Source organism: Argopecten irradians, chromosome 2 (assembly GCF_041381155.1).
Source record: "Argopecten irradians isolate NY chromosome 2, Ai_NY, whole genome shotgun sequence".
Taxonomy (NCBI): Eukaryota; Metazoa; Mollusca; class Bivalvia; order Pectinida; family Pectinidae; genus Argopecten; species Argopecten irradians.
In genome coordinates, this window is record NC_091135.1 from 42,113,448 (window position 1) to 42,138,206 (window position 24,759).

At 36.1% G+C, this 24,759-nt stretch overlaps 2 protein-coding genes across 4 annotated transcripts in view; one reads left to right on the forward strand and one right to left on the reverse strand.

The window, feature by feature from the left end:
- Positions 1-4,517: 4,517 nt before the first annotated feature.
- LOC138315544 (repressor of RNA polymerase III transcription MAF1 homolog) lies at positions 4,518-15,811 on the reverse strand. Of its 2 annotated transcripts, none has more exons than XM_069256644.1 (7): positions 15,201-15,811; positions 12,287-12,427; positions 10,974-11,139; positions 10,571-10,695; positions 10,193-10,312; positions 9,144-9,218; positions 4,518-7,344 (listed from the first exon to the last, which is right to left on the reverse strand). In XM_069256644.1, the coding sequence occupies exons 1-7, from the start codon at positions 15,281-15,283 to the stop codon at positions 7,323-7,325; spliced, it is 732 nt and encodes a 243-aa protein (XP_069112745.1). In that variant the 5' UTR covers positions 15,284-15,811; the 3' UTR covers positions 4,518-7,322. The 2 variants fall into 2 exon arrangements, with proteins under 2 accessions (XP_069112745.1, XP_069112747.1); XM_069256646.1 differs by lacking the exon at positions 15,201-15,811 and adding an exon at positions 15,115-15,143.
- A 1,998-nt stretch (positions 15,812-17,809) lies between these two features.
- The window catches only part of LOC138315545 (ranBP-type and C3HC4-type zinc finger-containing protein 1-like), an 84,872-nt gene continuing 77,922 nt past the window's right edge, over positions 17,810-24,759 (forward strand). For both annotated transcript variants that reach the window (XM_069256647.1, XM_069256648.1), the window contains exons 1-2: positions 17,810-17,946; positions 20,029-20,291. In XM_069256647.1, the coding sequence (XP_069112748.1) occupies positions 20,104-20,291 (188 nt within the window). In that variant the 5' untranslated portion in view covers positions 17,810-17,946; positions 20,029-20,103. The remainder of the gene's footprint in view (positions 17,947-20,028; positions 20,292-24,759) is intronic.

Genomic DNA, 24,759 nt, shown 5'->3' on the forward strand with positions numbered 1-24,759 from the left:
ACCTGATCTCCTGATGCCTGTCATATGTACTATAATGATCAGAGATGGTTACCATACCTGATCTCCTGATACCTGTCATATGTACTATAATGATCAGAGATGATTTCCATACCTGATCTCCTGATGCCTGTCATATGTACTATAACGATCAGAGATGATTACCATACCTGATCTCCTGATACCTGTCATATGTACTATAACGATCAGAGATGATTACCATACCTGATCTCCTAATGCCTGTCCGATGTACTATAATGATCAGAGATGGTGACCATACCTGATCTCCTAATGCCTGACATATGTACTATAACAATCAGAGATGATTACCATACCTGATCTCCTAATAATGATCTCCTGATACCTGTCATATGTACTATAATGATCAAAGATGGTTACCATACCTGATCTCCTGATACCTGTCATATGTACTATAATGATCAGAGATGATTTCCATACCTGATCTCCTGATGCCTGTCATATGTACTATAATGATCAGAGATGGTTACCATACCTGATCTCCTGATACCTGTCATATGTACATATGTACTATAATGATCTCCTGATACCTGTCATATGTACTATAATGATCAGAGATGATTACCATACCTGATCTCCTGATTCCTGTCATATGTACTATAATGATCAGAGATACCTGTTACCATACCTGATCTCCTGATGCCTGTCATATGTACTATAATGATCAGAGATGGTTACCATACCTGATCTCCTGATGCCTGTCATATGTACTATAATGATCAGAGATGGTTACCATACCTGATCTCCTGATGCCTGTCATATGTACTATAATGATCAGAGATGATTACCATACCTGATCTCCTAATGCCTGTCATATGTACTATAATGATCAGAGATGGTTACCATACCTGATCTGATTCCTGTCATATGTACTATAATGATCAGAGATGGTTACCATACTTGATCTCCTAATGCCAGTCCTATGTACTATAATGATCAGAGATGATTACCATACCTGATCTCCTGATTCCTGTCATATGTACTATAATGATCTCCTGATACCTGTCATATGTACTATAATGATCAGAGATGGTTACCATACCTGATCTCCTGATACCTGTCATATGTACTATAATGATCAGAGATGATTACCATACCTGATCTCCTGATGCCAGTCCTATGTACTATAATGATCAGAGATGGTTACCATACCTGATCTCCTGATACCAGTCATATGTACTATAATGATCTCCTGATACCTGTCATATGTACTATAATGATCAGAGATGATTACCATACCTGATCTCCTGATTCCTGTCATATGTACTATAATGATCTCCTGATACCTGTCCTATGTACTATAATGATCAGAGATGGTTACCATACCTGATCTCCTAATGCCTGTCATATGTACTATAATGATCAGAGATGATTACCATACCTGATCTCCTGATTCCTGTCATATGTACTATAATGATCTCCTGATACCTGTCATATGTACTATAATGATCAGAGATGGTTACCATACCTGATCTCCTGATGCCTGTCATATGTACTATAATGATCAGAGATGATTACCATACCTGATCTCCTGATGCCTGTCATATGTACTATAATGATCAGAGATGATTACCATACCTGATCTCCTAATGCCTGTCATATGTACTATAATGATCAGAGATGGTTACCATACCTGATCTCCTGATTCCTGTCATATGTACTATAATGATCAGAGATGGTTACCATATCTGATCTCCTAATGCCAGTCATATGTACTATAATGATCAGAGATGGTTACCATACCTGATCTCCTGATACCAGTCATATGTACTATAATGATCAGAGATGATTACCATACCTGATCTCCTAATGCCTGTCATATGTACTATAATGATCAGAGATGATTACCATACCTGATCTACTGATGCCTGTCATATGTACTATAACGATCAGAGATGATTACCATACCTGATCTCCTGATACCTGTCATATGTACTATAATGATCAGAGATGGTTACCATACCTGATCTCCTGATGCCTGTCATATGTACTATAATGATCAGAGATGATTACCATACTTGATCTCCTGATGCCTGTCATATGTACTATAATGATCAGAGATGGTGACCATACCTGATCTCCTGATGCTGTCATATGTACTATAATGATCAGAGATGTACCATACCTATCTCCTGATACCTGTCAGTACTATAACGATCAGAGATGTATTACCATACCTGATCTCCTGATGCCTGTCATATGTACTATAATGATCAGAGATGATTACCATACCTGATCTCCTGATGCCTGTCATATGTACTATAATGATCAGAGATGATTACCATACCTGATCTCCTAATGCTTGTCATATGTACTATAATGATCAGAGATGATTACCATACCTGATCTCCTGATTCCTGTCATATGTACTATAATGATCAGAGATGGTTACCATACCTGATCTCCTGATGCCTGTCATATGTACTATAATGATCAGAGATGATTACCATACCTGATCTCCTGATACCTGTCATATGTACTATAATGATCAGAGATGATTACCATACCTGATCTCCTGATGCCTGTCATATGTACTATAACGATCAGAGATGATTACCATACCTGATCTCCTAATGCCTGTCCTATGTACTATAATGATCAGAGATGGTGACCATACCTGATCTCCTGATGCCTGTCATATGTACTATAATGATCAGAGATGGTTACCATACCTGATCTCCTGATACCTGTCATATGTACTATAATGATCAGAGATGATTACCATACCTGATCTCCTGATACCGTCATATGTACATCTCCTGAACCTGTCATATGTACTATAATGATCAGAGATGATTACCATACCTGATCTCTGATCCTGTCATATGTACTATAATGATCTCCTGATACCTGTCATATGTACTATAATGATCAGAGATGATTACCATACCTGATCTCCTGATACCTGTCATATGTACTATAATGATCAGAGATGATTACCATACCTGATCTCCTGATCTGCTAGACAATGATCTCCTGATACTCATATGTACTATAATGATCAGAGATGGTTACCATACCTGATCTCCTGATACCTGTCATATGTACTATAATATCAGAGATGATTTCCATACCTGATCTCCTGATGCCTGTCATATGTACTATAATGATCAGAGATGGCATCCTCGGTAACCAGCGATATATACACTACGTAATACTTATTGATAGTGTAGCGTAGTGTAGTGCGATCTCCCCTGTCATCTCGACGATCAGAGATGGTTACCATATCTGTTCTCCTGATTCCTGTCATATGTTTTATAATGATCAGAGATGATTACCATACCTGATCTCCTAATGCCTGTCATGTTTTATAATGATCAGAGATGGTTACCATACCTGATCTCCTGATGCCTGTAATATGTACTATAATGATCAGAGATAATTTCCATACCTGATCTCCTGATACCAGTCATATGTACTATAATGATCAGAGATGGTTACCATACCTGATTTCCTGATGACTGTCATGTGTACTATAATGATCAGAGATGGTTACCATATCTGATCTCCTGATGCCTGTCATATGTACTATAATGATAAGAGATGATTACCATACCTGATCTTCTAATGCCTGTTTTATGCACTATAATGATCAGAGATGATTTCCATACTTCATCTCCTAATGCTCGTCATATGTACTATAAAGATCAGAGAGATGGTAACCATCCAAATATGGGGCCAAGGTTAAGGCATACACTGGGTGCTGGTTATTGATCAATGCTTTCCCTGATTTACAGCAGAGTGAAATGTAAAATCTCGTGTGTTCAGGATGAAATGGTACCAAGGTCCTAGTGGTCACTGTCTTGGCATTCTACCATTTGTTCATCACCTTTGTGTTTTGACACGAGTGTGTTTGAGGTGTAGTCTACAGGATTATTCTCTGGCAGTATGTCTTTAAATGACCATGTTCATCACAAGAACATTAATTAAAACTTTGATGAAACTAACTAAAACACAATGAGCAAGTCAAAACAGGTGTAACAAATGTGAGCATCTAGCAGGTAAAAACGTGTAGTTGATTGACCTATTGTCATGTATTGTACAAACTGTTTTATCTGTGCTACTATCACCCTATTACCAAGATTCTTTTTAATTTTATTTATTTCTATGTCTTTTAGTAGAAGGAAAGTAGTTAATCCAACATATTACCCCTTACCCACAAGTGATGTAAGTTCAAGATCCACGAAGAGCAGTAGCCATACACCGACTGTACAAGGTGGTGGTTTCTTTCAAGCTACTCTGGCATTCCTTCAACTCCTTAACTTGGCATGTCCTTGTATGCCTCGACTATTGGTAGGATGAAACACAAAATAAAACTTCAACATGGGATGTGCATCTAATTAAATGTTCATATTTTCGTAACTTTCCAATGAATCCTATAAATAGACGGCTCTCGTATTACAATATGTATACGCTGTAACCTATCAGTACAGATGATGTTACATGTATAGTACTGTTGAATAGATAACATAACATGTAGCTGAAAAATACAAAATAAAACAATTTTATTTTTGTTTCTATCTCTTTAAATGACAAGATGAAAACAAAGTGATATAATCGGAAATAAGAAAATGCCACAAGTAACTAGTTATAACAAAACTGATGATTAACACTGGTGACAACATCTAATCATGGTACAGATGGACAACAATGACAATGAGAAGTCAGCTACAGCAGTGGCTACTGCCGAGCCAATAATAACATAAGTGTGTGTACTTCTTAGTATAATCCCCCTCCTGTTACAGAAAACGGAATCAAACATTGATTGTATTTAGATATCCAAGTTTTAAAATTCTACAGCTGACCTGTTTAATATTACTAAATGCCCTACAATTAAGGACATAAAAAACAGAAGCTATTCATATCTTAAAATGTACAAAATACAGATCAATTGAATTACTTATAATAATGGTATTGATACACAAACATGTACTCTGTATATCATATTTACCAATGTTTATCAGATGTGCATGACATAAATAACAAAAGATTGTACATCTCAATTCAGAAACACAAGAATGCTTAGTTTTGTTGTACGTGTACATGAATATATGTAAAATAAGGAAAAATAATGGCAAAGCAATGACCTTATCATCTGGCTCCATCAGTAATTCTTTCTTACAACCACGTACATGGTTCAGCAATCTTTGTAAATTGTCACTAATATCACAATGTGTATCAACACAACTTCCTGTACAACTGCCAACATGTCTCCATTTCTTGTCCACCTCAGGAAATGGTGGGTAGCGAGAACATCCAAATCAGCTGGTGTTAATCACTTCCTGTGTTATAAGTCTGTTAACTTCCTGTAGTATGATACTCCAACACTAAGGATATAGAAATGTGGAAAATCACTTTCTCTTTGATTATTGTCACAATATTTGTGAAAACTCCTGGCCACTATTTACAGGAAACTTTCACAGGTTATTTTTTTGCAAATTGTCCACTTCCACACTATTTCAAAAGAAAATCACAGGAACATTTCCATTATCATGCAACACTTATAAGAAATAATGTCTCAGGACGTTTTCTGCATACCTTAATTGGTATCAAACATATATATACATATAATACTTCTCCTGAGATCCTCTCAAACTTGGAGAATTTTCCTATAGATGTACATGTAAAAATCTTGACAAGAAAATGGAAATTCCGAGATCAATAGAAATTTGTGTATCAATATTAATCTCAAAAACACTTTACAATATATGCATCATATATTCATATCAAGGTCAAAATTATATATAAACAATATATCGAAAGTTAAAAATAACGATAGTAACCTATGCGCTACATTAACACAAAAATATACACAAATTAAATCTACCATGCTACATTTACTAATTATGGCAAAATCATTGAAAAGAAAACAACATTCTGTACATGTGTATTAAAATGGGTATTATATGTATGTGTAGGTATACATATCTTCACTCCACTGATTGATTAAAAATGTTGGGTTTTCGAATAATAAATGGAAATATTAACACTACTGCACATGGATACATAACTGATGTGATATCAAAGATACTGCTTTGTCACATCAATGTCAGTTTCTACTTGTAATCAACAATGCACTGGCCAAATATTTATTGCAATCCTAATTTATAACTACATCAGTATTTAACCAGGAGTTATTCTACAAGACCAATATTCAATTAATTTCCAGTGTTTTCAGGAAGTCAGAAGATTATCCACACATGCACTTATTCAAAACATACATCTTATTTAAGTATTTATATTTTGATCATGTGTGGTATTGTAGTAAACAGCAAGAAAGATAGAAAGAAAAGAATAGAATATAGAAAGAAATAGTTACAGAAAGAACATTAACAAAGAAGGGGATAATTATTAATTTTATCATCAAATAGAGCCAAAATTTCATCAAAATAATATATTTCTTATACTTAAAATTACTTCATTTAAATAGCAGAAAATCAAAAATTGTAAGGCTTGCTGTTTTCTTTGAAATGCTGCCTATAAATAAGGAACATTGATAGCCCAGTGCAGCAGATCTGATATGAAAGTAACGTGACAAGGAATGTGGAAAACTAACACACATTTGCTGGTTTATGTTCAAACTGTATGTACAACACTAATAACACACCTGTAAAAAATAGATATCAAAATCCTCAAACTATACAAAGTGGATTTCTAATGTTAGTTTTATGGTACAAAATCTGCATATCCCCATGCCCTTTGTTCAAAAATGATAAGTTGGGTAATATTTCAGATACAAAAATTCCAGGAATCCATTCCAAAGGTATACTTTTCTTAAAGATGCTCCACCGCCGACAGAGCATAAATGATATTCATCATTTGAACAATAATTGGTGTTTAATCATGTATATATTTGCCTAATTAACACAAAAAATAACATAAGATCATTTATTTCGCCTTTGGTGCATGCACAATCATTACTTTTTTCCATATAGGATATAGTGTCACGGAATTTTTTCGAGATGCAATTAATTATTTTTCATATTTTTAACTTGAAGTAAAATTAGAAGCTCAAACTTTTCAATGGTGGTAATGATGTAAAGTTAGTAACTTTTATAACTGAAGAAAAATACTAAATCGTCTGCTCCTGTTTTTGATAGTGAAAAAATACCATTTGTCAGCGGTGGAGCATCTTTAATTTTAAAATTGAATGTTGAGTTAAAGTGACTCTTCCATTTATCCAAGTTTGAAATAGTTCACACACACAGATATGTCCAGCGAGACCGTCCCCTTCTACAGTGGTTCTGTTGTATCCTTCAGGCTCTACAGATGGATCATCCTCTTCTTCACTCCATGTCATCAAAATCTCTGAAAGAGGACAGACATCTTAAAAGATAGATAAAATCTCGAACAAATCACACCAAAAGATAGTCAGAGACTAGATAAATCTTGCTCTAAATCATATTGATTAAATTTAAGTATAACTATTGAAATGAAGAACTATTTCTTTGCAAAAAATATTGAAAACCACTTTTATATCAATAATAATGATTTCAGAAATTAAAATTTATGTGTGTATATAAAGTAAAACCTGCTCTAACGACCGCCTGTATATAACGACCGCCTGTCTATAATGACCGGTTTTTAGACTCCCCGTGCATTTTTACTATATAGTGGCACTCTGCATAACGACCACCTGTCTAATGCGGCTAGCGACCGGTCATTTTAGCCCCGTCAAAGTTGTCTAACGACCGGTCGCTGAGATTGACTTTTCGAGTACCGAGTACAGTGTGCGTAGTAGTAGTGTCCCTTTGACCTACTTCCGGTAATTAACTCCCTTAGTAAGCATATGGCAGCCATTAGGCCTACTGAAGCCCAAGCTATGAATTGTTTATACAGGACTGTATGGTTTATAACTTAGCGGTTGTAACATATGAGGTACAAATATGTTTGCCGAATTGAAGATGGAAGTTTTAACGACCGTTTATGCCTATCAAAGACTGATATTATGTTTGGTCGCGAACGCCATGTGCATGAAAAGATCACTCGTTAAGCATGATTTTGAAGCCATAACTCGGATGATACGGTAGGCAAAATAAAAAATGCCGATTTATTCAATGTGTTCAGTTATTCATTGTCAATATTTAGCATTGTAATAATACTAAGAAATGACATGTACTTAACCTTTTTCAAATTAGGCCTATAAATTTACGTTCAATTTCTTCACGATTATAGAGTCAGTCGGATTATCGCCCGATGTAACCTGGGTACTCTCGATGTGTTTATCAATAAAATACGCGCCCATTACTTGGTAGAAATGCTACTGAAAGTTAATATGTGTACTTGCATTGTGATTTTAATAGTTTTGAAGCTATATTTTGTGAGAAAACACCTCCAAATCTATCTTTCAAGTCCCGAGATTAATCCGTCAAAACTGGTTACACGGCAACATTACATACGACTTGCCAGCAAGAAAGTGTTGTACAAAATATTACACGCATACGTTGTCGGAAATTAATCTTGCACAGATAATTCCAGGCCATGTCAAGTCAGTAATTAGGTAATTGTTATGTTTATAGCTGAAAAAATCTACAACTAGTGTGTTTCAAAACGAGTTGATTTTGTTAAGTAAAATGAACACAAATTACAGAAAAATATTGATACAATTAGTTCTTAAATAATGCATGGTAATATATATATAAATATCTAATAGCAGGTCTGTTTTGCATTAAAAAAAATGTTTTATTTACTGGCTTGCTGGTTGGTAGAAAGCCCCAACCTGTCTATAAAGGCAACCTGTCTATAGTGACCGTTTTTCTGTCTCCCCTTCAGTGGTCGTTACAGACAGGTTTGACTGTATAGTTTGACAAACTTTTTATACATCTACTTAAATCAAAATACTATTCAATTGATTCAAATAACAAATGAAGTAGATTTGCAAGTTGTGTCCAAATTGTCATTGGAAATTCAGAGAATGCTTTTCAATATAAAGCACTGTAAAATACCATCGTTTTGGGTGCACTGAATTTACAAAGCTGGATTGTGTAAAGAAAATACACAATGTTATTCAGATCAAACTTAAACATAATACAACAAATCATTGCTGGTCTGTCTGTTAACTGTAATTAGTATGAGAGTGAAATAAACCAGTCCAGCAGTGTACTTACTGATCATCGAAGTCCATCCCAGAGGTATCAAACATACTGTCGTTACCGATACCAGAGTCAGACTGGGCAGTGACACTAAAACACACAACACCAAACCATGGAGAGATCACACACACCACACACAACACTGAAAACAGCTGTCTCAACAACTGCAGTATAACTGGTAATCTCCAAAGTAGGAGGTAATACTGATAATTAGTTCAAACACAATTAATCAAGTAACATTATTGAAATCTGTCTTTCCATTTTGTTTGTTTTCCCTCCAACTAATACTTATAAAAGCAGATACCTAAAATCACACATCCAAGAACTTTGTTTTAATCTATTTATAGTATTGTAATAAAAGATGGCATTGTGATATGTTTACAATTTTTCCTATTTATGGTACATGTTCTTTAACCACATGTTGTTCAAATAATATTTTTTTATTTTTAATGCTATTTTTTATAAAAACATAAATTAGACAAGCAGTTATATTATGGTAACTTAAATGATAGATGAGTTAATTTGATTTGTAAACATGATGAATTATTGGTTAGAAATGGAAAAAAATACAAAATGGAACCAACAACAACCAATATTTCTTTTTAGAATAAAACATCAAGAATTACAAACTTGTGAGTGCCTTTTTACAATTCTAAAGACTTATATAATTAAGGTTGTAAGTTCACAGATCTAAATGAAGGTCATCAGAGAATTTTACAAACTCATGTTGTGAGTTTACTAACCTATAGGCTCGTCAACCTACAACCTTAACTATAGGTCATATGTTGTGGACTTCAGTTTACTGATCTAAAGCTAGGGATGCAAAATTAAATGAGAGTAGATTCACCAAGAAGTTAAGGGTACGAGACATCTACAACAGATCTTGAAGTTCTGGGTGCAAATTGAATGACACAGAAGTTAGGTGTGTAAATATAATAATCTAGATATTCTGGGTGTTTGTTGACCTAGAAAATGTTGACAGATAATCTCAATATATGAGTCAACTAACCTTAAATTTAAGGGTGCCAGTTGACTTAACAAAATCCAGAGTACTTAGTACTTACCTGGAGGATCTGCAGGTGAAGAAAACAATCCTCTTGAGTTTCTTGTTGTAGAAGAAGTAGTTAAAAGACCAAATACATCCTTCTTCTCCATACGGATCCGAGGAGAGGTCTGGGTTGTAACTAAAAATGATCAAAATGATACAATACATAAAATCTCTTTAGAGTGAAAAAAGAGCATAAGATACGAAACTCCATGAATTTTTTAGCAAAAATTCTAAAGAAAACTTTTTTGTAATGAAATTTGAAAGAAAAATCAAAATCCAGAAATTATCAATAACAGACAATATGTAAATTCATGTCAGCTTTTGTTTCTCTCTGGTTTAAAATATTGTTATTCCATCCTCAACAATGAAACAAGATTTCTACATGAACTTTTACCTATAGATGTCACATTCCTGCAGTCCAATTTCAGCATCAACAGCAGACCACATCTTCTGGGTGAGCGGGTCAAATCGTTCTCCTGCTGCTGCATGCATCTGTGTATTTATTGTTCCAAGTACCCACTACAGGCAAATCAATTAGAGAACATAGAGTACCGGTAAATACATTCAACTGTTGTCAAGAGTAATTCTACTCTTATAGAATCAGCAAAACTTTCTACATCATCCTCTACACGTAAGGTAGGTATACGTGTATTTGTGCCTGTCTTTTGTTTATTAGATATAACGTACCCACATGCATTTGGTATTTTAGTTATCTGCATATCTAGTGTTTTTATGTACTTTTATTTGGTTTTAAGCATCTCTATTCAGTTTTTTATGTACCTGTTTTTGGTTTTTACCTGTATGCTTGGCTCCTTGCTGAATTCCTCACTCTTAGCATTGCTGAAGTCATAGTCAGGATTGAACGAGGCATTGAGTGTGGAGATGAGATAAAAGAGTGTTTTAGTGGATATAGTATCACACAGGTAACCCTCTCCATCACTACCCTGGCTACGGCTATATTGTCTGCAGGAATACAATTATACATGTATAAATACACTACTATATATGATATTTCAAAACTTAAAATTACTTTATTATTTTTTTTTATTTTATTGGTCTGTTAATTTTAAGTTCTACTAACAACTATAAGTTAATTTATTCCACAAAACACACACTAATCAAATATACCAGGAAATATAAGGATTTCATTACTGAAATCAAGTACATCTAAAGCTTATAGCTTTAAAGCCTAACAACATATATCGTATTTTCCCTAATGAGGGCGCCGGATGGTTGACACCATTTTTAGATGTTTTTTTTCTGAAACAGACTATAGTCATCTTGCTTTTAGTTTCGTATTTTTTCTGAAACTTACTATAACCAACTTACGTTTGAAGTCAAGTAGGCCTAAGTATTGATTACATAATTATGAAGTAATGTATGCACCAGAAGTATCAAACATTGGTTAAATATGTCTGTTTCACGGAATTTTGGCATTTCATGCTAGCCTGTTTGTTTACCATGCGTACACAAAATGGTGGATGGTGCTTTCGATTGCTACTTTCGTTTTGTGGCAGATGGGAAATACCGACAAGAGCGCGCAATAAAATGCTTAGTAAAATGCTTAGAAATGATAACATTCCTGTTATTTAGGAACCTTTATCATAGATATACAGTAAGTATTCATAAAACCTGTATAGACATCGCTAAAATGTTGTTGCCAGTTAGTCTTCATCCATACACATGTGTGGGGCATTCAAGTGACGTGTTTTATTTTGAAAATGGCGTTCTCGCTGTTTCTATGTGTAAACACCTGGCAAAGATGTCCTAAGTTGCCCAATGCAATAAATTTATAGCTGATCGGATATCTGTTAAGCATCAGATTGATGTGAAACAGTATTTTATTAGCGTCTGCAAAGACAAATTGTCACAATCTGGCACAAAAACTGTATGAAATTAGTTGATTTTTTTCAGCAAAAAACGTGGGGGCACCCTTATTAGAGGAGGCGCTCTTAATAGGGAAAATACAGTATTTAACTAAACAGCTGACTTGTTAGTTAAATTGACAGTGAGTTATGACATAATGTTATAATAATTATGGTAAATGAATTGTATTCTGTTACAGTTTATCCAATATCATGTTCAATAACTATTCTATACGTATACATACTTGCTGGGGCTATGTGACAGTGTGCTCTGTGGTGGTGATAAGGCCTGTAGGTCCATGGGACTGACGCCCCCCTCAGCTGTCAGCATCTTGTTGTACAAACGCTTGTCATTCCCTGCCATCTTACAGGAGTAGCTCTCTAATCTGTATGATTAATAAGAAATCATGGATTGGTAATAAAATCACCTTTACCTTTACATGTAACAGAATTAAAGTAACAGAGAGGAGAAAAATTAGTACCTGGCAGGCTTAGACACTAACTTTATTTGCTTAGGAGACCTCCGGGCTCCTTTGATGATAAAAGTGGGGGCCCTGATGGAAATCAGGGGGCCCTGGATTTTGATCAAATTAAATATCGATATTTTTAATTCTTCTAGAATAATCATATATTGATGAATGAAGTAATTTCTTCCTTTTCGGAGATGTTTTTCCTTTGAACCAATTTAGATTCAGTAGGTTTAATAAAAGAAAATCACACAAAAATTGATCGTTGATTGTTCATATTTATTTTCAATTTTCCATTAAAAGCTTACACGCTTTCCTTTGTAACTGCAACAAGTCTTGTTTGCATATATTATCGAATTCATCATCATCATCAGATTCTTCATTTTTTCATATATTTGATTACTTTGTTGTATTTCCTGAGAGGTTTTTGTTTTTTTCGCTGGTGGAGGAGTTAATTCCCAACCATCTACTCAAAAACGACATCTTGGAATGTAATCAAAGTCTTTCCGACGCTTATGATAGGAAGGGATTGGATTGTATTTATAACAAGCGTTTCGGTGATGCCGCTAACATCAAAGATTCACGTACCTTATTCGTTCGTTACACGTTTGCGAGAGTGCGACTGAATTATTAGTGCTCGTAGTTAGATCGGTAGACACTCGACATAATGCAAATTCAGTGGATTACCTGTTCTTAATATTATTTTTCTTGTAAAATAGTCAGGGGCCCGCCGGGCCACAAACGGCAGACAATCAGGGGGCCCGTAGCAAATTTAAGGGGCCTCGGGCCCCCGGTCTTACGTTAGTGTCGATGGCTGCCTGGTAGACACTTTTAAATTTGAATTAAGTACATATATAAGAAACATTAGAACTGTTGGATATGTGCATGCATATAGCAATTAAAGTTGTAATTCCACATGCACTCCACTACGATTCTCTACATTAAGCTCCAATACAAAATCGGAGTTATTTCAGCATGACCTCCTGGCATAAGATTATAATCAGAACATCTCGGGATGAACTGTTAGCCATTTATATTCCTAAATGAATCAATTGCAACCATACTGAAGATGTTATAGGTGACACACTGATCATTAACCATAGGGGTCATGCTGATCATGATGTGACCTTGAACGGGGTCTTTTTAGATCTTGTGTATTAGAGTGTAACATAAAGCATCGTAGTAGAGCAGAATAACAAGCCTGATTTCACTTTGATGGATGTACATTTAGATGCAGACTCTACATATATATCATCCTTATAATTAGGTCTAGATATATTTACAAGATGAATAGATACATGATTATGAACAAAATCCATCCTTATATTCTTTCATACTATAGCTATATACCACCATTACCACTGTACATGAAAGCTATAATTACATGGGAAGCTAACTTATCACCATTTCCTCAAGAGAAATCTATTTCTGCAACTTTAACCATCATAAATGCTAGAGATATATGTTAACTGATTATGAGCTTGGCAGATTTTGTGAAACTATATTACCTTTCATGATCACAAGCAGACTAATTACATGAAACTCTCTGCGTATATATGTGCATATACCAGGAAGATACCTTCCATTAATTTACGAATTGTCAATGAAACTTATATCCTAGACTTGCCACCAGTCTCTAAAATATTGAAAAAAAAATAACTAAAATTTGGCTTGATTATTTTGTCTCTATTTATATATTATATGTCAAGATCTGATTCTAGAGACCTATGCAGGCCTCAATCTGTGGCCAGTTCATAATTCGCCTGTCACACCTACATTTAAAAGCTATAGCTATATATATAAAGTTATACATTGTATACTTGTTACTGTATTACAAGAAATTTAATCCTTACAGTAAGGATTAAATTTCTAGTAAGACAAAAATCATTAATTGTTATTTAAAAGTGGTGATTGGGCATACTTAGTTGGTGTAAGACATTTATTTTCTATTTTAATCAATACAATGGTCATATAGATGTCGTGATCAATAGATTATGGAAGCAAATTTAATATATCAGAGTAAATATAACTTTCAGATTTAGTATTTTATAGCTAGCTATAGGTTGTCCTCTTATAATTACTTACACATAATGTATAATTTCTCTGATGTCAAACACTCATTTTTTATGCATTAGATATAAATATATATATAAACAACCTGTTGCATGTACATCTGTTAAGATAATATATACACAATTCAGTTTATCACATATATTGATGAACCACCACATGAGGCTTAATATATAAGCAAGCGATTAAAGCCAACATCAAACAGCTTCAGGCAAATATACATCAAGTTAGTATATATAACTCTGTATACATGTACAAAATATTTTATTAGAAATATGTATGTATATATATTATACGTTACATATGGTTTACAGTTAATTCGTGAAAAATGATTTCCACAAATGTAAATACAATCACTTACATCAGTTACGGTATATTTGATATAAACAATTTTCTTTTCTTTTTTAAGTAAAATCTTTGAGAACTAGCTACAGCTTGTGTTCAAAAAGAAGTGGTAAATATTAGTAGCCATGAAAGAAAGTTGGTTTACAGGATCATATAAATGACATGCAATTGTTCATGTCGTACACACTTACATTTGTTTGACCATGAGGCAAGACTGCACAAGTCAAACCTTAATCAGCTCTTAATGCCAAACAAACTAGAAGTGAGTTTTTCATACCTTCCTTCAATCTTTGAAGTTTCCAATTGTATAGATAAGTTAGAGTTGATCTGCTCAAAAAGAGAGTTTTCCAGAAGCTTCATGGTGATATATTGGCTCAGTATGTGGCTAAACGGTAAAAAGAGTCCAGTTGTTTACAATTACAAAATATTACCACACGAATATTGCACGCTTGAATGATTTTCAACAACAAGAAATCGTCGTAGAAGAACTGTTCGGTGAAGATTTATAAGTAAACGAAATGTTACTAGAAAGATTTAAGGAACACGGTATTATCGTTTTTCTTCTACTTCTTTCTTGATCTCTTTGGTGATGAGTTTCAAACGGCATATCTTCTCTCCCGAATTCTGCGTACTCCATTTGTTGGTATTTCAATGAATGTCAATGTCAAAGTAATCCGAAGTTTTTGTGAATATGATGAATACAATTAACAGCGATCTTTCTAGATGTCACAATGGCGTTACCTGTGCTGTCAAGAACGATGGTTCCTAACGAACCAAAACAAACAAGACACAGCCAAACTTCACTAATTTCGGTATTTGTTTGTGGTCTCTTTCTTTTCCGTATTTCTGTTTTGCTTCCTCTACCTAATTACCCACAATGCACTCCGTTAATAGACTATGCGGCTATTTCCGTAGAACTACGGAAACGTACGAACGTGGGAATTTTTGCCGCGCTATTTTTAACGTTTACGTCAGAGACCCTATTGAGAAACATATATTTCTGCCCTAATAGAGATGCCAGAATTTATATGACATATGTCACTTTTGTTATCTTTTTTTTTGCTGGATTCAAACCTGCTAATTTAGATAAATGAAATTAGGCACTGTTACATACACCACGTCACGCCTATAGCTATTCTAAATCGTATAGACCACCGGACCCCCCCCCCCCCCCCCCCCCCCCCCCCCCACCCCACCCAAACACCAAAATCTCACAAATTCATAAAAATTCATCGTAAAACTCATTTCACCCTTTCTAAATCGTAATTTTTCTCCGGAGAAAAACCTCGGACCTCACAAAAACAAAAATCTCGTTCAAATTCAACAAAATGCATAGCAAAACTCATCTCTGCCATTCTCAATCGTAATATTTTTCCAGGGGATACCCCGGAACCCCCAAACTCGCACGCTAATTTGCTTATTCATTAATTTCCTGTTAGCGACGCCACTGTCTAATGATATATTTAAAAAGTATATTAATTATCTCCTGTGGGTGCGGTACGCGCGCGAGTTGTTGTTTCGAAATATTGAGGACCTTTGCCCCCCCCCCTCTTTGCCCCCCCCCCCCCCTCCCTCCATTACGTTTCATCTTTTGACTTCCTACGCCAATGTTTAACATACACGTGTGACTTTGGCTCGAGTATGTATACAGCCAACTTCATTAACCAAGGGTATTAGTCCGATCCTCTCTCTACTACCGGTAATACCCTTGGCTAGCGAAGTTGGTATACAGCATACATGTCATACCTGCTTAATTGTATTGATTAACGATTTGGAATTTCTACGGTATCAATCAATATTAACAATGTCGTGGAATTTGTCAATATTTCTTGTTATGTGTTCCATAAGGAATAAACATTTATGTCACTGTATTTTGCTTCGTGGTTATGTAACAGAATTAACCTCCTTGAATTAGGCCTATCCCTTTAATCATTATAAATTACATGCACCAGCTTGAAAATTTGACGGATTTGGGACCAAAAAGGACACAAACCATGCATACATGACACGTACATGTAGCTAGTCTGCTAAACCTGTCTCTCTAGTCATAAGTGCGTTTTCACTTTAAAAGTTGTCCTGTATGATGTCTACTTTATGTAATCATAAATGTTTTGTATGTAAATGCCCCGTGCGGGACCTTGATTGGTTTAATAAACCAGAAACATATATACATAGAGATTGGCAACTCCGCCATTTTTACGATCGCCAGATGTACCTCTGTACGTATGGGCTTAGGTTTTTTTTTTAGATAAACTGTTAAATACAGCAGAATAACTTTGAAATGTTATAAAAGTTCAGTAATTTTTAGATGGTTTGATTACGAGTTTGGAAAGAAAAAAATAATATTTTAACTTATATATAAAACAAAATGCACTTCCGGTTTTGAATGTCTGATTTTCGAAAAACCAGGTAAAATTGCCGATTTTCATTTCATGCTTTCAAAAATCATATTAAATAACATCAATTGGAAAAACTGGTCACATCAAACCATGATATAATTTTTAAACTTTGTATTGATGCAAAAATATCTTGTTTAAAAGAATACATTTAATTAGTAGTTAGCCAAGGAAAAATGCCTACAAACCGAAGGTCCCTCTGCCTGTCAACAAAGACAAAGGAGGAGTTTCCAATCTCTTACCGTCTTACTTTCTGAAGCGGGCCGTCATTTCATGGGCTGTCATATTTTTTTAACGAAAATTTAAGACATATCCTCTAAATCTTCCGTCAAGTAATAAACGTTGTGAAATTTAACGAACTCTACATTGGTGTTTCTTTTGACTCGATAAGACAAGTATTTGTTGAGAAAAACGATTATTCCCGGTTCATAGGCGTCTCGAGTGGTGTTTAGTAATGTAAAGAGATAGTAACGAATCCTTCTCACTTTATAAATCCTTGGCTAGTACAAATCGAGTTGACCCAACCTTGCAGGAAAGGGAAGAGATTGACACAAACGTCACTTCCGGACGAAATACGTCTGTTGCAGCGAACGGATGACACTTTTATTTTCTAAGGATACTTACAAGGTTTGCTTATATTTGTACAATTTATCAAAAGTGTTCTCACATTTGTTGATAAACCTTACCATATATGGATACATATCTCGTAATGTCAGCTCACAAAATCTGATTCGAGTTACTTTCGGTTTCCATAGAATTACTGCAGTAAATTTATCTTAACTAGAAACATAAGCTATGTGTGCTCGTTTTTGAGCTATTGTGACTCAAAGATACCTAGTTGACAAAATATTGGATTTTATGGGAATTTTGTTGTTTTGACCATATACACAAGATATTAAAGCCATAATTTCCTAATGAGGTGTTTGATATGTATGGATGTTTGTAGAATTTATTTTGCAGTAGTCGTCTTTAAAAATATACCAGTTTTGATTAATAAGACTAATATTTTTCCTCAGAATAACAATATATGTTACCCCTACCCCTTAATTTGAGCTACAAAATGCACCATTTTCAGCCATTTTTGCCAAATTTAAAGAGACAATTCACTCAGGCAAATTCTTTTACATAACCAATAAGCAAAATATAACATAAATGTATTGTTCTACATTTCTTAGGAAACATATAACGTAAAACATTGTCAAATTTCACGACATTGTTAAGTGTTTTAATTTATATCGTTGAAATATCAAATAGTTGATCAATACGATTAAGCAGGTACAATATTAACTCTGTACCCATACCCGAGCCAAAGTCACGCACGTTAAACAAATGAACTACATAACCACTGAGAAGGTGATAAAATGATTTTTAGGCAAGACAATTCACCTAATAAGGTAAACACACTACTGTCAGAGCGATTTGAGCTGTTCTAGCCAAAAGTTGTATTAGTTTACGAGCAAGGGACAGGGTTCGGCATACAAGAAGTTCGACCACAGTGTGTAATGGCGGACAGCAAGCAAGTTTGAATATTTCACACACGTGTCACCACCATAGGCGTTTCAGGCATATCACAGTAAAACTGACTGATCTAATTTCCATTAGAACTTGTTTTATCTGATATATATACAAATTTTAATGTTCTCTTAGACTGAATTGTCCCTTTAACCTTTTATAGAAAAAGTTCTGGTATTAAACTTTTGTAAATATTTTGCATATCAACAGGGAAAGGGTTGTTCTTTCTAAATCAGACAGAAAAAAGGGAGGTCTGTGTGCTTACTTTTTTGCCCCATTTGAATATTTGTCATTTTTCAGTATTTTAACGTAAAAAATAAAAGTGCTCAAATTACCATTAAATGCTAAAATAAAGTGACAAAAAGTGTATCATTTCACCCATTAATGCTCAATATTTTGATTACCACGAACCCAGTAAAGATTTACAGCAAAAATTAGCTCGATACAGCTAAAAATACTGGTACAGTGATGATTTAAGTAAAAACAATTTCAGAAAAAAATGGTAAAATTGTGGCTCTACTCAAAGTGAAAAAAAAAACTAATTTCAAAATGGCAGCCAAATGGGCCATTTCTTTAAATCCCAGTATAAAAAAATCTACTAAAAATAGAAATGTAATTTTTTGACAAAATTTGCAACTGGCAATTTGCTACAGATATTGATAGATTTTATTTGAAAATCTCATTAACTTCTTTGATCTATGTCGAAACGAGACTTCAACGGGACTGAAACCTCATATTTATACTAGCTAATTATAAGTATATAAGTATATGACTATGACATAAATATCTACATATACATAGTGGATGTTGTTAAAACCAATAAAACTCTATTGTCCACACTGACCTTTGAGTGTTTGGAGGATTTTATCACTTCCCTTCCACCTGACCTCTGAGGACCATATTATCATTAAGATTTTTCCTGGATACTACAGCTTTTTTCAAACCTCCAAAACCTGTTAGTTTTTTAAATGAAACCAGCTGAACAAAACACACAATATACTTATAAAAGGAAACCTGTGTATGGATTTTACAAAAGAATATATATGAGTCTACCATTATGTCAATACCCTGTTTAAAAATGAGAAGATAAAAAAAAAGACAGAGGTTACAATATCAGGGATGTTTTTATTATCATCTTCTTTTCCAATGTATTGTATTAAGTAAAATGTTTATGTTTTTGTTTTTTATTTGTTTCAGGTTACATAATCATGTAGTTATTGACCACACAATGTCAAAATACTGCCAACGCTTGGGTTGACTAAACCTGGGAAGATGTTAGGTGAGACTGAAGTTGCTAGTGTTGAGGATCTAAGGAAGGTCACACAACTACTGAAGGCAGCTATAGAGACAAGAGACACTGAATCAGCCCTCAAGTATACCACAATATTAGTCACCAACAAAGTCAAATGTACTGTGAAAGTCCAGTCTCTATCAGGCGAATCCAAGGATCACCAATTTATGTAAATAATTTTTTTTAAAGTTAAATAATTTTGTTTGATTTTATGCCCTCACCATGAAGTGAGGACATATAGCATGTGTTACTTACCTTGTATATCTTTTCTAATAAAATCAATTACCTGTAAGTGATCAAGATTGCGTTATTTCAGTCGAGGGTTAAGATTTTGTAACATAATCCCAACCGACCGTTAGCCGAGGTTGGGGTGTTACAAAATCTTAGCCCGAGACTGAGATACCTGATTTTGATCTCTTACATGTAATTGTTTTTTTTCTCCAACTTGAAGATATATAACCCAGCTATAATTGTGTTCAGAATGTAAAATTATGCTGTCTTGGGCCTCCTGGTTCAAAGCCGATTAACTGTTTCTTTTGTGCATGGAATTCAGTGATTTCGTGTAAAACTATTGTTCGGTTATATCAAAGAAAAACAATGATCAATCTGTTCATAAGGTTTTAATAATAAAAAACAACAACCAAACAATGCATGATAAATGACTAAATGCACATATTTTTAATAATATTGATTATCTGAAGCAGGTGACGTCACCGAATCGAGAGTATGACGTCACATGTGCAGACTGTTACATGAATGGGGTAAAATTTTGCCAAAAATCATGTAAAGGTACCAGACAGATTGGATGAGATAGGAAAATCTAGCACTGCATGGGTATCATGTGGGATTTCCCTGTCTGAGGTGTTAGAAAATTGTTTCTAGTATTGTCAGATTTCTGTCTCATTGTATCCTGTCCAGCCTAGATTTCATACAGAGTAGTGATAGGCCAATGATCAGGTTTAATAGATTAACAGTTAGAAAGTTCTACAGATTTTGATGATTAATCACAACTAATGATGTAACCAATCACTAATTAACAGTGGTGGAACACTTACAGACGTTTTATTACATTTCTTGTTAAGAATATTTTACTCCAATTGCTTTGTGTAATACTGGCCATACTTTCCTTCTCAATTTTAATACAATTAATTCAAACACAGGTACCAGCTGGCTCATTGAAAAAAATGGCATATTGTAGTACATAATATATGAGATATATTATGTACTACAACATGTCATTTAAAAAAGAAACGAGCCAGGTACAAACCCAGGGGAAAAATAGGTACCTTTTAGGTACTTTTTCAGGTGTACCTTAGGTACTTTTTTGGTAAGAAAGAAAAAGAGGGAGAATGATGAGGGGTTTTATATAGTCAATATAGGTACATTTTAGGTATGTTTTAGGCACAGTTTAGGTATACCTATATGTGCCTAGTGGCATGATGTGCCTAAAAAGTACCCGAAAGCTGCCTATGATATACCCAGAAAACTACCTAAGATACCCGAAACATTCAAAGTACCTAAAAACATACCCGAAAGCTACCTAAAACATACCCGAAGGCTGTCTAAAACATACCCGAAAGTACCTAAAAAATACCCAAAAGCTACCTAAAATGTACCCGAAAGCTACCTAAAACATACCCGAAAGCTACCTAAAAGCTACCCGAAAGCTACCTAAAACATACCTGAAAGTACCTAAAACATACCCAAAAGCTACCTAAAATGTACCCGAAAGCTACCTAAAACATACCCGAAAGTACCTAAAACATACCCAAAAGTATCTTAAACATACCAGAAAGCTACCTAAAACATACCCGAAAGCTACCTAAAAGCTTCCTAAAACATACCCGAATAGCCACCTAAAACATACCAGAAGCTACTTAAAACTTACCCGAAAGCTACCTAAAACGTACCTGAAAGCTACCTAAAACATATCCAAAAGCTACCTAAAAGCTTCCAGAAAAGCATATCTTCCACAATTTCTCATTCATTTGTATATAAATATGAACAAAATTAAACCCCATAAACCTCCCGTAGGAGGCCCCTCTTACCTGCCTGTCGAGCGTACGCACGACCGGAAATACATCCTTCTTTATCCATGAGAGAAAAGGGGAGGCAAGAATTTTGGATAGAAACCAAAAAGAGGGTGGGACTCTGTAAAGTTATGGTAAGTATTACATCATAAAAATTGGTTTTACAAGAAAAACCTCAATTTCATTTCAGTAATACGTTACCATAACTTTAGTATGCGAATTCGTCTTACCGTAGTGGAGTCTCTAACATCCCAGCAAGCAAGCAGTTCAATACAGGGCAGTAAGATGGGCCAAAAGAATAAAACCCCGCAGGGATATATAAAAATATCGGAACCAAAAAGCCACCCGTGTACCGGCACATGAGATGCATACTAAATACTAGGAGGAGGAACAGCCAGAGACTGTGCCACCACCAAAGGACCCAAGGAAAAAAGGTCATCTGACACAGATGCCAAGGATCTCAGATAAAAATCTGTGAAGGTAGTCTGCCCACGCCAGAAAGCTGCAGACATGACCTCCTCAAAGGAAGAGCCAGAGAGCAGAGCCCAAGAAGTTGCTAGAGCTCTGACCTCATGTGCTCTCACCTTAAACCTGTCAAGAATCCCTTCATCTGTGTGATCGTATGCAAAACGGATGACCTCACAGATCCAACGAGAGGCAGTCTGTGCAGATATATCTCGCTTTCCAGGTTTGATGGGAAGGAACAGCCGAGAACGAGAACCTCGCCCCCCCCTTGTTTTGTCGAGGTAAACTCATAAAGAACGACAAGGACAAAGCAACCTGTCCTCGTCTGAGCAACCTGCAACAGATGGTATTGAAGGGATTCTAATAGGCTCAGGGGAGAAACCAGGAACCTGATTCTTAGTGAGAAAAGCAGGATCAGTTACCAGAGTAACTGAAGAAAATCCCCTTGACCAACGCAGACAAGATTGAAGACATGACAAGGCATGTACTTCACTACATCTTCGACCTGAAGCCAAAGTAACCAGGAAAGTAAGAAACTTCATTGAGGCACTGGAAAGTGGCTCATACGGAGCCTTGGTCAAGGAATTCGGCACAAAGGCCAAATTCCAATGGGGGGCTAACTGCCTGATTCGAGGTCTAGAGAGACCGAAACCCCTAATCAAAGCAGACAAGGAAGGAGAATTACCAACTTCCGGTCTGCCATGAAAGGCAAAAACACTAGCTAATGCTGAGCGATAGCCAGCAATAGTTCCAGGTGAAAGCTTACGATCTCTGAACAGGGACAGAAGAAAGTCAGCAATCACCTGAACAGATGCCTTGATTGGATCAATCTTCCCTTCACCACACCAATCGCAGAAAATCCTCCATCTAGATTGTGGTAGATGGCAGAAGAGGAAGACCTAATTGATCTCGTGATGCTCTGGGACACGTCCTCAGAAAAGCCTGCCTTAGTGAGGCCTCCAATGATAGCCTCCAAGCGTGAAGGTGGAGAATCTGAGGATGTGGATGCACCACGTTGGACCGAGGCTGGTCTCGAGAAGGTCTCGACTTGGAGGCAACTGCAGAGGTTGATCCACAAGAAGAGACAGCAACTCTGGAAACCATGGCTGCCTCGGCCACAAGGGTGCTATGAGAAGCAGAGAGCAATGATGCTCTCGAACCTTCTGGAGCACCCTGCCCACCAGATTGAACGGGGGGAATGCAAATGCATTCATGCCGTCCCAATTCAGAGAGAGGGCATCTACTGCCCAAGCCTGTGGGTCGGGAACCGGAGAGACATAGGTTGGCAACTGATCATTCAGGCCTGTGGCAAACAGATCCACATGTGGTCTGTCCCAAGCCTGACAAACCGCTTGAAACACAGACGGTTTTAGCTGCCATTCCGTCAACAGTGGTTGACGACGCCTGGAGAGGGTATCGGCCAGGATGTTCAAGCAGCCTGGAAGATGCTTGACCTGTATTGTCAAATGCATCTCTGCAGCAAGAGAACCTTGATGGCCAGGGCGCACAGTACATGGGACTTGGTAGCCCCTTGCTTCTCCAGGTAAGCGACAACTGTAGAGTTGTCTGTCGCCAGGTAGATCACCTGTGACTGCAGCACATCCCGTAGTGACTGTAGAGCCAGCAGGACTGCTCTCATCTCTAGCACATTTATGTGCTCCGTGAGCTGATCCCCTTCCCACTCCCCGGACCGTATGTGACCGTCCAGGTAAGCGCCCCACCCTGTCATGGAAGCATCCATGTACAGGGTCATGGTGGGACTCGGTCTGCGAAGAGGAACTCCTCGAAGGACATTGTCCTGATTGGTCCACAAGGAGGCAAAGTCCTTCACCGACTGAGTTAAAGGAAGCATTGCTTCCCAATCCCTGGACGCAGGGACCCAGTTGGAAAGAAGGAACATTTGCAGAGGCCTGATGTGAAGGCATCCCAATGGGACCACACCTGCCAGGGAGTTGAGATACCCCAGAAGTCTGAGGAACCAACATACCTGGACACGAGACATTTTCATGAAGGTTAGAACCATGTCTCGAGCCTTCTGAAATTTGTTGTCTGGTGGCAACACAATCCCGAGAACCGTATTGAAACGGTTCCCCAGGAAGACAAAGTCCTGAGAAGGAGTGACCTCTGGAATACTCTGCCGTC

Excerpts from the sequence above, each read along its gene's own strand:
- LOC138315544 (XM_069256644.1), bottom strand. The coding sequence starts at position 15,283 with ATGAAGCTTCTGGAAAACTCTCTTTTTGAGCAGATCAACTCTAACTTA. Across the intron at positions 11,140-12,286 it reads CTGTCACATAGCCCCAGCAA|ACAATATAGCCGTAGCCAGG; the intron begins GTATGTATACGT and ends GTATTCCTGCAG. Across the intron at positions 10,313-10,570 it reads CAGGAATGTGACATCTATAG|TTACAACCCAGACCTCTCCT; the intron begins GTAAAAGTTCAT and ends GATCATTTTTAG.